This window comes from Danio aesculapii, chromosome 3, assembly GCF_903798145.1.
Source record: "Danio aesculapii chromosome 3, fDanAes4.1, whole genome shotgun sequence".
NCBI classification, from domain to species: domain Eukaryota; kingdom Metazoa; phylum Chordata; class Actinopteri; order Cypriniformes; family Danionidae; genus Danio; species Danio aesculapii.
The window spans coordinates 62,268,580-62,280,484 of NC_079437.1; the positions used below are offsets into that span (position 1 = coordinate 62,268,580).

General features: G+C 40.4%; 2 protein-coding genes across 2 annotated transcripts in view; both read left to right on the top strand.

Moving 5' to 3' along the window:
- The first annotated feature begins 819 nt into the window (after positions 1 to 819).
- Positions 820 to 8,721, top strand: LOC130221815 (protein SCO1 homolog, mitochondrial). Its single transcript, XM_056454411.1, has 7 exons — positions 820 to 1,112; positions 2,077 to 2,190; positions 4,546 to 4,636; positions 6,390 to 6,587; positions 6,690 to 6,782; positions 6,877 to 6,992; positions 8,435 to 8,721. Exons 1-7 carry the CDS (start codon positions 903 to 905, stop codon positions 8,567 to 8,569), a joined length of 957 nt encoding a protein of 318 aa, XP_056310386.1. The 5' UTR covers positions 820 to 902; the 3' UTR covers positions 8,570 to 8,721.
- A 696-nt stretch (positions 8,722 to 9,417) lies between these two features.
- The window catches only part of LOC130220617 (zinc finger protein 721-like), a 44,337-nt gene continuing 41,849 nt past the window's right edge, over positions 9,418 to 11,905 (top strand). The window contains exons 1-2 of the mRNA XM_056452838.1: positions 9,418 to 9,729; positions 10,763 to 10,945. Coding sequence (XP_056308813.1) covers positions 10,891 to 10,945 — 55 coding nt within the window. The 5' untranslated portion in view covers positions 9,418 to 9,729; positions 10,763 to 10,890. The remainder of the gene's footprint in view (positions 9,730 to 10,762; positions 10,946 to 11,905) is intronic.

The window sequence follows — 11,905 nt, forward strand, 5'->3', positions numbered from 1 at the left end:
AATTAATTCATTTATTCATTCATTTGTTCGTTAATTTGTTCATTTATTAATTCGTTTGTTCATTAATTCATTTGCTTGTTCATTTAATAAATGAATGAACAAATGAATCTATGAATGAATGAATTAATAAATGAACGAACAAAGGAACAAATAAATAAATGAATGATTGATTGAAGGAATGATTTAATGAATAAATGAATGATTTAAGGAATGCATGAACTATTGAAAGAGTTATTTACTGAATGAATGAACTAATTAATGAATGAGCTAATCAATAAATGAACAAACAAATGAATGAATGTATGAACAAACGAATTAATAAATGAATGAATTAATTTATAAATTAAGAAATGAACAAATTGATAAATGAATGAACGAATGACCGAATAACGAATGAATGAATAAATAACGAATGAACGAATGAATGAATCATTGAATAAATGAATGAATGATTGAATATATGAATGAATGAATAAATGAACGAATGAATAAATGAACAAACAAACGAATGAATGAATGAATGAATGAATGAATGAATGAATGAATGAATGAATGAATGAATGAATGAATGAATGATATTAACTGGTATGACCTCTGCATAAAAATGATTAGTGCTTTTGCTGTCTGTTTTTTGAGCCAGACTTAACTCGAGATAAAGACAAACTCTCTTAAACTAAATGTTTTCTTTTTGAACATGTATTCTCCTATTAACAACACCAATGCTAGCGCTAGATGTCAGCAATATTCAATATTATACACAACGCGAAGAAGTCATCTCTCCCTGCGTCACTTCCGCTCTTTATTTCGCATCATCAAACGGGTCTCAGATCAGCTCGTGTCAGTGTGACCGTTAATATTCGCGGTCATATATCCTAACAGCTGGTTCTGGATCAGTCGTTTGTATGCGAGACTCAGACGGTCACTTCCGCGTAGCTGATGTGCTGACTGTTAGCACCATGAGTTTAGCAGCAGTTTTGGGTTTAAAGAGTGTAAGATGTCAGATGTTCAGTTTAGCGTGTGTCAGTAACTCATGTAATGGTGTTCTGAGTCTGCGCGGTGATGCGGGAAGAGCTGCGCGCGCATGTGCAGTGCGCTCATATAACAGCACACAGGTAGGTCATCACTTATGACAGTAATATTAATAATAATAATAATACAGCACATCTAAGGATTTTTATGTGGAGGAGGAATAATTACTGTGATTTATTTCCACATGACATCCGCTATTATTTATGTATTTGTGTCAAAAACGAAAAGAGGGTTATTATATGTTATTAACAGTAATAAATGTTATTATAGAATGCTTAATATAATAATAATGTTGTTTATAATATTTGTTTATGCTTGTAAAGCACTTTGAGTTGCATGTTATGTAGGGAAAATGCTATATTTGACTATACTATACTTTTAGTGCTATACTGTACTAAAATGTATTATTATTATTAATAATTAAAGTGTTTTACAGGTCATTCACTTATTACAATAATAGTAAAAACAATAATACAGCACATCTAAGGATTTATATGTGGAGGAGGAATAATTACTGTGATTTATTTCCAGACGACTTTCACTATTATTTAATGTATTTGCGTCAAAAACGAAACAGGGATTATCAGTAATATAACAGTAATGTTGTTTTATATAATAATATTGTTGTTTTACATAATAATAATGTTGTTTTATATAATATTAATGTTGTTTTTAATATTTTTTATGCTTGTGAAGCACTTTGAGTTGCATGTTATGTAGGAAAAGTGCTATACTGTACGCTGTATAACAGTGGTTTATTCTGGAGACAATCCAACACTAATATTGCTGAAGGGGGCTAATAATATTGAGCTTAAAATGGCTTTAAAACAATTAAAAACTGCTTTTATTCTAGCTGAAATAAAACAATTAAGACTTTCTCCAGAAGAACAAATATTAGAGGAAATACTGTGAGAAATTTCTGACTCTGTTCAACATCATCTGGGGAATATTTGAGAATGAATACAAATTCACAGGCGGGTGAATAACTCTGACTTCGACTGTATATATAACCGTCTTCTTCTTCTTATTCTTCCTCCTCTTCTTCAGTTATGGCGGTGTCGGACGGCTCCATGTCTGTCTGTTCTGAACATGCGAACACTTTCCACTCTTCCTCCACCTCCATCATCCAGCGGTGACAAACCCAGCAGCCGGAGGACTGGAGTAAGGCTCATCACAGCTCCTTTATTCCACATATTATTAATACAGGCCTGTAGCCAAAGGTCCAGAATTTGTCTCATACATGAGCTCACTTGTCCTATTTTCACTGCTACACCATCATAAACAGTACAAATAACCTATTGAAAAAGCTTGTCATGTTTCTTTATTCTAAATATTTAGGAAATATTTTTGGTATATCAAAAAGTGTGGTTATGATGACCATCCGACAAGCTAATCCAGCTAAAAATAGTGCTTAACATGACACCTAAATTCAGTATTTACATCTCATAATGAAATAGAAGTGAGGTGAATAACTGCAAAAGGTCCACCGCTTTCACCAGGCCGGCTACTGATATTAATATGATTGAGTCTGCGTAAACCAGAAGTTGCTGAGACTTTCATTTTATTATGATGATGAACTTCCAACTGAAACTGAATATTGAGTGAGGGGCGGGGCTTGTAGCGAACTTACAGTAACAGGGGCGTGGCTAAGAATAAGAGAGGTGTGGATAATAAAAAAGATGGGGGATGTGGTGTGGTTAAGAATATTGTTACTGAAGCATCAAACTGACATCATCAGAGAAGGAGCCAATCCAAACCCAGAAGCAGACACTCAGACTGAAGATTGACTAAAACAGTGGATTAACTTGCACAGAGTAATTGTTCACTTTAAGAATTACAATGTGCACTAGCAAAGTGAGCATTGCACATTTTGATTTCACACTGACTTTGAATCCAAACATTCCCTCGTGTTCACAAGAGCTGCATTTAGTTAATAAGAAAACTATATATAATTTATTCTTTAATATTTATTATTGAATGCTTGATTCTGATTGGTCAGTCACGACACTCTAAAGTTCACTGTTTTTAAATGTTTGGAGTCGTCTTGTGAATGAATAATACATAATTTACTGTGTGCTCCATTCAGCTGATTTCATTTCAAGCTTCAATGACAGAAAACATTGTTCTGGGCTGTAATAGATTATTAATTCTTTAATTAAACACGAAGCTGCCAGAATAAAACAGCTGATATAGTATGATATAGTATACACTAACCTGCGCATTATTCAGACACTAAATGGAGACGAACAGACTAAAACAGCTGATGGAGTATACACTAACCTGAGCATTATTCAGACACTAGATGGAGACAGACTAAAACAGCTGATGGAGTATACACTAACCTGCGCATTATTCAGACACTAAATGGAGACGAACAGACTAAAACAGCTGATGGAGTATACACTAACCTGAGCATTATTCAGACACTAGATGGAGACAGACTAAAACAGCTGATGGAGTATACACTAACCTGAGCATTATTCAGACACTAGATGGAGACAAACAGACTAAAACAGCTGATGGAGTATACACTAACCTGAGCATTATTCAGACACTAGATGGAGACAAACAGACTAAAACAGCTGATGGAGTATACACTAACCTGCGCATTATTCAGACACTAGATGGAGACGAACAGACTAAAACAGCTGATGGAGTATACACTAACCTGTGCATTATTCAGACACTAGATGGAGACAGACTAAAATAGCTGATGGAGTATACACTAACCTGTGCATTATTCAGACACTAGATGGAGACAGACTAAAACAGCTGATGGAGTATACACTAACCTGCGCATTATTCAGACACTAAATGGAGACGAACAGACTAAAACAGCTGATGGAGTATACACTAACCTGAGCATTATTCAGACACTAGATGGAGACGAACAGACTAAAACAGCTGATGGAGTATACACTAACCTGCGCATTATTCAGACACTAAATGGAGACGAACAGACTAAAACAGCTGATGGAGTATACACTAACCTGCGCATTATTCAGACACTAAATGGAGACGAACAGACTAAAACAGCTGATGGAGTATACACTAACCTGCGCATTATTCAGACACTAGATGGAGACAGACTAAAACAGCTGATGGAGTATACACTAACCTGCGCATTATTCAGACACTAAATGGAGACGAACAGACTAAAACAGCTGATGGAGTATACACTAACCTGCGCATTATTCAGACACTAGATGGAGACAGTCTAAAACAGCAGCGTGATAGACAAGCAGATAAATATGTGAACATATTCACTGACGGTGTTATTCAGCAGTTGTTATCTGGGAATAACAGGATAACCTTGGAATGTAACGACTGACTAATCAGAATCAAGCATTTCAGACAGCAGCACAGTAATCTGCAATAACAACTGCCTGGACGTACTTTATGCCTTACTTATTACCTTTGTGTCAAAATTGGACACCTAACAGATATGTTTTGGATTTTTTGTGAATTACTAATAATTTAAAGCTTATAAATAGTATTATTTTGTGTTTTCCACAGCCAGTGTCATGGAAATCTCTTGCTGTCACATTTGCGCTGGGAGGTGGTCTGCTTCTAGCAATGAAATACTTCAAGAGGGAAAAAGAGGAATGTAAGGATGAGGATTCATGCATCTGAACATCATACGTAGATGATTAACCTGCACAACAATAGCTGCATCCCAAATGATGAACTATACACTTGTTCACAGCTTTAACGGTTGCCAAATTTGTGATTCTAAAGACCAAACTTTCAAATAGTAGCTATCAACAATCATATTGACCACCGGGAGGCGACATAATCACTTACTTAGGAGAATTTAGCTTTCAAATCCAAAATAAATAGATTAATCCATATTTAGCCCCTCCCCTTCATCAGTAGCTTTTCTTTCACCATCAGCCCCTCCCCTTTATCAGTAGCTTTGCTATTTAATAGCCCCTCCACTTAACATCAGCCCCTCCCCTTCATTAATTTTAGCCTCTCCCCTTTATCAGCAGCCCCTCCTCTTCATCATAAACTCCTCCTCTTCACCGGCAGCCCCTACCCATCACCATCAGCACCTCCCCCTCATCAATAATTGCCCCTCCCCTTTATAAGTACCCCCTCCTTTTCATAATCAGCTCCTGCTTTCCATCATCAGCTCTTCTCTTTCATCTGCAGCTCCTCCCCTTCATCAATAATAACTCCTCCCCTTCATCAGTAGCTCCTTCCCTTCCCCATCAGCCCCTCCTCTTTACCAAAAGCTCCTCCTTTCCACCAGCATCCCTACCCATCACCATCAGCTCCTCCCCTTCATCAATAATAGCCCCTCCCCTTTATTATTACCCCCTCCTCTTCATAATCGGCTCCTGCTTTCCATCATCAGATCCTCTCCTTCATCTGCAGCTCCTCCATTTATCAATAATAACCCCTCCCCCTCACCTGTAACTCCTCCCCTCCATAATCGGCCCCTCCCCTTTATCAGTCGCTTCTCCCCTTAATCAATAGCCCCTCCGCTTAACATCAGTTCCTCACCTTCATCAACATTAGCCCCTCCCCTTCATCATCAGCTCCTCCCTTTCATCAATAGCTCCTCCTCTTAATCAGCAATTCCTCCCCTACATCAATATCCCCCCCTTCAGCAGCAGCTTCTCCCTTAATCAATAATAGCCCACTCCTTTATCATCAGCTCCTCCCCTTAATTAGTAGCTCCTCCCCTTTATAATCAGCTCCTCCCCGTATCCAGCTGCTCCTCCCTTTCGTCAACAGCTTCTCCCTTTTATCAATAATAGCTCCTCCCCTTAACCAGCAGCTCCTCCCTTTCATCAATAATAGCTTGCCCCTCTCCTTCATCATTAGCTCCTCCCTTTCATAATTAGCCACACCCCTTTACTATCAGCTCCTCCCTTTCATAATCAGCCCCTTCCTTTCCCCAGCTGCTCCTCCCTTTCGTCAATAGCTTCTCCTCTTCATCAATAATAGCTCCTCACCTTCATCATTAGCTCCTCCTCTTAACCAGCAGCTCCTCCCTTTCATAAATAGCCCCTCCCCTTCACCATTAGCTCCTCCCTTTCATAATCAGCCCCTTCCTTTCCCCAGTTGCTCCTCCCTGTCATCAACAGCACAGCTTCTCCCCTTCATCAATAATAGCTCCTCCCCTTCATCATTAGCTCCTCCTCTTAACCAGCTGCCCCTCCCCTTTATCATAAGCTCCTCCCCTTTAAAATTTTCAATGGGAACTATTTGCACTATTTAAACTATAAAATGTCATAATATAGTGCATTAGTAAGGGATTTGGGATGCACCCACTGATCTTGCCTGCTTATTTAGTGTAAATCTCCACACTGAATGATGGCGGCGTCACTGATGTGCTTCTGCTGTTGTAGTGTTTGAGAAAGAAAGAACAAAGTCGATAGGGAAGCCAGCTCTCGGAGGCCCGTTTTCACTCCTCGACCACAATAATAAACCCAGCAGGAGTGAGGATTTCCTCGGCCGGTGGCTGCTGATCTACTTCGGCTTCACACACTGTCCAGACATCTGCCCTGATGAGCTGGAGAAAATGATCCAGGCCGTCGATGAGATCGGTAATGTATTAGCATATTTCTAAACTCACGAAAAGCTCAGGGTTGAGTTGCGCAGTTCTTACGGCTGCCCCACCAAAACAAAAGACTGTTGTTTGTGTGCAGATAGCATTGACACTCTCCCAGACGTGACTCCAGTCCTGATCAGCATTGACCCTGAGAGAGACACACCTGAAGCGCTGGCCGCTTATGTTAAAGGTGAGCAGGACCATCTGTGTTACTGTCCATGTGCTGTGATTTTGATGTGATTGAGACGTGTGATTTCCTCATCATGTTTGTGTTCCACATGCAGATTTCTCCCCCAAGCTCATCGGTCTGACCGGCACGACGGCCCAGATTGAGCAGGTGTCCCGAGCCTACAGAGTTTACTACAGTCAGGGCCCTAAAGACGAAGACAACGACTACATCGTGAGTGTTTACTGTCTAGTGCTCTGTAATTGGCAGACCCAGTTTGCTGTGATTGGCTGACTCAGGGCACTTTTATTGGCTGTTGCAGTGCACTGTGATTAGCCAACCTAGAGCAATGTGATTGGCCAACCCAGTGCACTTTTATTGGCCATTGCAGTGTGCTATGATTGATGACCCAGTGCACTGTGATTGGCTGTTGCAGTGCGCTGTGATAGGCCGACCCAGTGTGCTGTGATTGGCTGACCAAGTGTGCTGTGATTGGCTGACCCAGTGCACTTTTATTGGCCATTGCAGTGTGGTATGATTGATGACCCAGTGCACTGTGATTGGCTGTTGCAGTGCGCTGTGATAGGCCGACCCAGTGTGCTGTGATTGGCTGACCCAGTGTGCTGTGATTGGCTGACCCAGTGCACTTTTATTGGTCGTTACAGTGGGCTGTGATTGACTGACCCAGTGCGCTGTGATTGGCTGTTGCACTGTGCTGTGATTGGCCGACCCAGTGTGTTGTGATTGGCTGACCCAGTTTTCTGGGATTAGCCGACCCAGAGCAATGTGATTAGCCCACCCAGTGCACTGTGATTGGCTAAACCAGAGCGATGTGATTGGCCGACCCAGTTTGCTGTGATTGGCCGACCCAGTTTGCTGTGATTGGCTGACCAAGTGTGCCGTGATTGGCCAACCCAGTGCTCTTTGATCACAGTGCACTGTGATTGGCCGACCCAGAGTGCTGTGGTTGGCTGACCCTGTGTGCTGTGATTGGCCGACCCAGTGTGCTGTGATTGGCCGACCCAGTGTGCTGTGATTGGCTAACCAAGTTTGCTGTGATTGGCCGACCCAGTGCCATTTGATCACAGTGCTGTGATTGGCTGACCCAGTTTGCTGTGAATGGCCGACCCAGTGTGCTGTGATTGGCTGACCCAGTTTGCTGTGATTGGCCGACCCAGTGGGCTGTGATTGGCTAACCAAGTTTGCTGTGATTGGCCGACCCAGTGTGCTGTGATTTGCCAACCCAGTGTGCTGTAATTGGCCAACCCAGTGTGCTGTGATTGGCCAACCCAGTGTGCTGTGATTGGCCGACCCAGTGTGCTGTTATTGCTCAATCCAGTTCGCTGTGACTGGTCGATCAGGTGAGGTGTGATTGGCTGACACGATGTGCTGTGATTCCAGTGCACCGTGATTGGCCAAACACCTTAAGCGTCTGTCAATAAAATGGCTGTAACCATTACCACAACTCATGTTAGCAACATGTTATCAGTATATTAATTCACAAACGGTGTGCTGATCATGCTAAAAACATACCATAAATCATGCTAATCCTTGCTAGTATATCGTTAGACATGTTAACAACATGTTAATTCATGCTAGTAGCAAAATTGTTTAATAAAGTTGTCCACTAGTCCCCCGAGCCTGTCCTCAGTGTACTCATGTTTGTTTTCCTGCAGGTGGATCACACCATCATCATGTATCTGGTGGGACCCGACGGCCAGTTTCTGGAGTATTACGGACAGAACAAGAAGTCCTCCGAGATCGCCTCATCCATCGCATCCTACATGAGGAAGCACAAATACGGCAAATGAGGACTCATGAGGACATTATTCCTGTCATTAATCGTATTTATTTTCAGGCCGACTCTGATTTATAAACTCAAAGACTGCTGGAGCATTCCCCGTTTCCCCATACTCCAATGATGTTCAGAGCATTCACATTCAATAAAGTGTGTTTTGATTGATCTCCTGTAATGCATCGTGTGTTGAACTCTCTCGTGCTCTTATATCACCCCCTTGCCTTAACATCTCACCTGTTTCTGTCGGCGCCAATAGCCTAGTGGTTAAGTGCGCCGACATACAGCACCATGGTCAAATGGTGACAGGTTTCACTTTTGTGTGAACTACCCCTTCATGTCTAGCATAACTAATGCATTGTAACAGCCGTCACTGATTTATTTTAACTGCTGCGCTGCAAAAAAGGTTTCTCACTTAGAGTTTTTGTCTGGTTTCTAGTCTAAATATCCAAATATTCTTAAATCAAGAAGCTTTTTCTAGACAAGCAGAAAATATTGTCTTGTTTTCAGAAATAATGAGTCAAAATTAAGTGAGTTTTTCCTTTAAAAAACAGCAAAACAAGATAATAATAAAAGAGAAAATTAATAAATTAATAAATTTATAATAAGAAGCATCTAATTTCAAAGATTAAGCAAGAAAATACACACAAATGTTTTGGATATAAGCATTTTGTAAGAAAATTGGACACAAATACTTCATAATAAGTACACTCTCAAAAGCAAATGACTGTATACCACAAAAACTATGGTATATTATTTTGAAAAAGACAAATAATGAATCTGACCACAAAGGTTTCCATACAGGCAGCCAATCGGCTTTCGCTGCTCAGCGTGCAGGCAAATCTCCCTCCCCCGGCGCTCAGTCTGAGGCGGAGAGCGGAGAGTGCAGAGCTTTGCTGTTTGCTGTTGAATTCCTTTAACTCCACTTCTGTTACGGGTGTTGTGCGTCTATTCAAAGTAAGTGTATTATATCTGACCTTTGTAGCGTTCGCAGATTTGCTGCAATTATCTTGCGGGTTGAACTGCTTTAACATATGTGCTCAATGCTAATATACTCTCTTGTTTTTAGCTCGATGCTACGCTGTAAACACTTGTGTAATGCGTTACTCACGGGTTATCTGGGCACCTTTCATTTGTGTCTCCATCTCATTCATTCACTAAGTGCTTGTTTCAGAGGTATGTTGTAAACAACTTCCCAACAAACACATTTGCTACAGCGTAGAAATGTAAGACTGGAGAGGCCTGTAGCAGCTGACAAAATATGGGTTACTACATTTGATGCTGGGTTATTATACATATTGACTATTCTGCATATGAGAAGTAGACCTAAGAGTGCTTAAATACTCTTTAATATTCAATATTGAGCATTTTAACTTAACATCTGCTTGGGTAACCTTTGAAGAGAAATAAATCCATAACAATTCTTAAAATCAAACCCTATTCCATAGTCTACACAACATTCATACATACAAAAGATTTATAATAATTGCCAAAGGGTGTAATGTTTTAAAAACATTTATAGAGAACATTAAATGTGTAAATTTCTGCTTTTATAACATTTTTATTACAACATGTATGTTATAACTTTTATTTTATAAATGTATAACCTTTAACTTTATTGCAAACACTTTATTTACCAGTAAAACAGAATGTGGGATTAGTATAATAATATAAAACACTTAATAATTAATTTATTAAAGTATTGAGAGTTAAATGTAAGCAATCAGAGACATGATCACGCTGCACACATGAGATGTAGAATCGGCCACTCAAGACTTACACACACATTTATTGAACAGGGAAGAGAAACCTATGTGTAACTTGTGTGAGAATATTTTGATGGTAAAACATATTTGAACAGAATGTATATGTTTAAATGATATTAGAGAATGTTTTTATTCAGGAAATATTTGAAGGCAAATGTTTAAAAATGTGTTTTCTGGAGGAATTTTACAATATTTATCATTGATCAGACTGAAAGAGCTTATAAGACTTTATCAGTGTTGCTGTTATTTGTGTGTTTTTAACTGATTAATGATGTTTCAGAAACACTTATGATTGTCAATTATATATTGAATATTTAATACAAGTGTATTTAGCCATTATATGGTCAATGTTGCTAATACGGCATTAAAACATGAATACATAAAATGAACCGGATATGTTAATTAAAAGAAGAAAATAACTTAAGTATTGTTTATATTGGCAGATCTGCCCCTCCTCCACCAGTGAAGCCCCTCCTCCTCCAGTGAAGCTCCTCCTCCTCCAGTTCAGCTATAAACACTGGAATATTCCCATCAGGCTCCAGTGAAGAGTCTATTGAAGGACAGCGAGAACATGAGTGATCCAGAACCCTGCAGAATTAAACATGAAGACACTGAACAACAAATAGGTTGGTGTTTATTATTGATTAATATATTTTTATTAGATCTTGTCCTTTCGGTCATGACCCAAAGCTCGTGACCATAGGTGAGAGAAGGGTTGTAGATTGACTGGTAAATCGAGAGCTTTGCCTTTTGCCTCAGCTCCTTCTTTACCACAATGGACAGGTACATCGACTGCATCAACCGCTGCAACAATCTGCCTGTCAATCTCACACTCCATCCTTCCCTCACTCGTGAACAAATCCTCAAGTTGCTTGAACTTCACCTGGGGTAAGGACTTTCCTCTAACCTGGGGATCGCAAACCACCTTTTTTGGCCTCGGACTTGGAGGGGCTGATTCTTATCCCAGCCACGTCACACTCAGCAGCAAATGGCCCCAGTGCATGCTGAAGGTACATGCTCGATGAAGCCAACAGAACAACATCGTCTGCGAATAACAGAGATGAAATCCTGTGGTCCCCGATCCAGACCCCCTCTGACTTGAGGTTTAGCCAGATGTTCCCAGAGAACCCTCACAATATGCTTGGGCCTGCCAGGTCTGTCCAGCTTTCCCCCTAGCCAGTGGATCCAATTCACCCCAGTGGTGATCAGTTTACAGCTCTGCCAATCTATTTACCTAAGACATACGGTCTGAGATCAGATGATGCAACCACAAAGTCAATCATTGACCTCTGCCCTAGGGTGTCCTGGTGCCATGTGCACTGATGAACACCCTTATGTTTAACATGGTGTTTGTTATGGAGAAACTGATTAGCACAGAATTCCAATAACAAACTAGCACTCGGATTCAGATCAGGGAGGCCAATCCTTCCAATCACGCATCTCCACGTATTATTTTCATTACCCACGTGGGCATTGAAGTCCCCTAGTAGAACAACGGAGTCCTCAGTCTGAGCACTTCTAGCACTCCTCCCAAGGACTCCAAGAAGGCCGGGTACTCTATACTGGTGTTTGGCCCATAGGCACAT

What these genes read in the sequence shown, in the direction of transcription:
- LOC130221815 (XM_056454411.1), top strand. Translation starts at nt 903, where the DNA reads ATGCGAGACTCAGACGGTCACTTCCGCGTAGCTGATGTGCTGACTGTT. An exon ending in GCTCATATAACAGCACACAG is followed by an intron (nt 1,113 to 2,076) that starts GTAGGTCATCAC and finishes CCTCTTCTTCAG; the next exon opens with TTATGGCGGTGTCGGACGGC. An exon ending in GCTGGCCGCTTATGTTAAAG is followed by an intron (nt 6,783 to 6,876) that starts GTGAGCAGGACC and finishes TTCCACATGCAG; the next exon opens with ATTTCTCCCCCAAGCTCATC.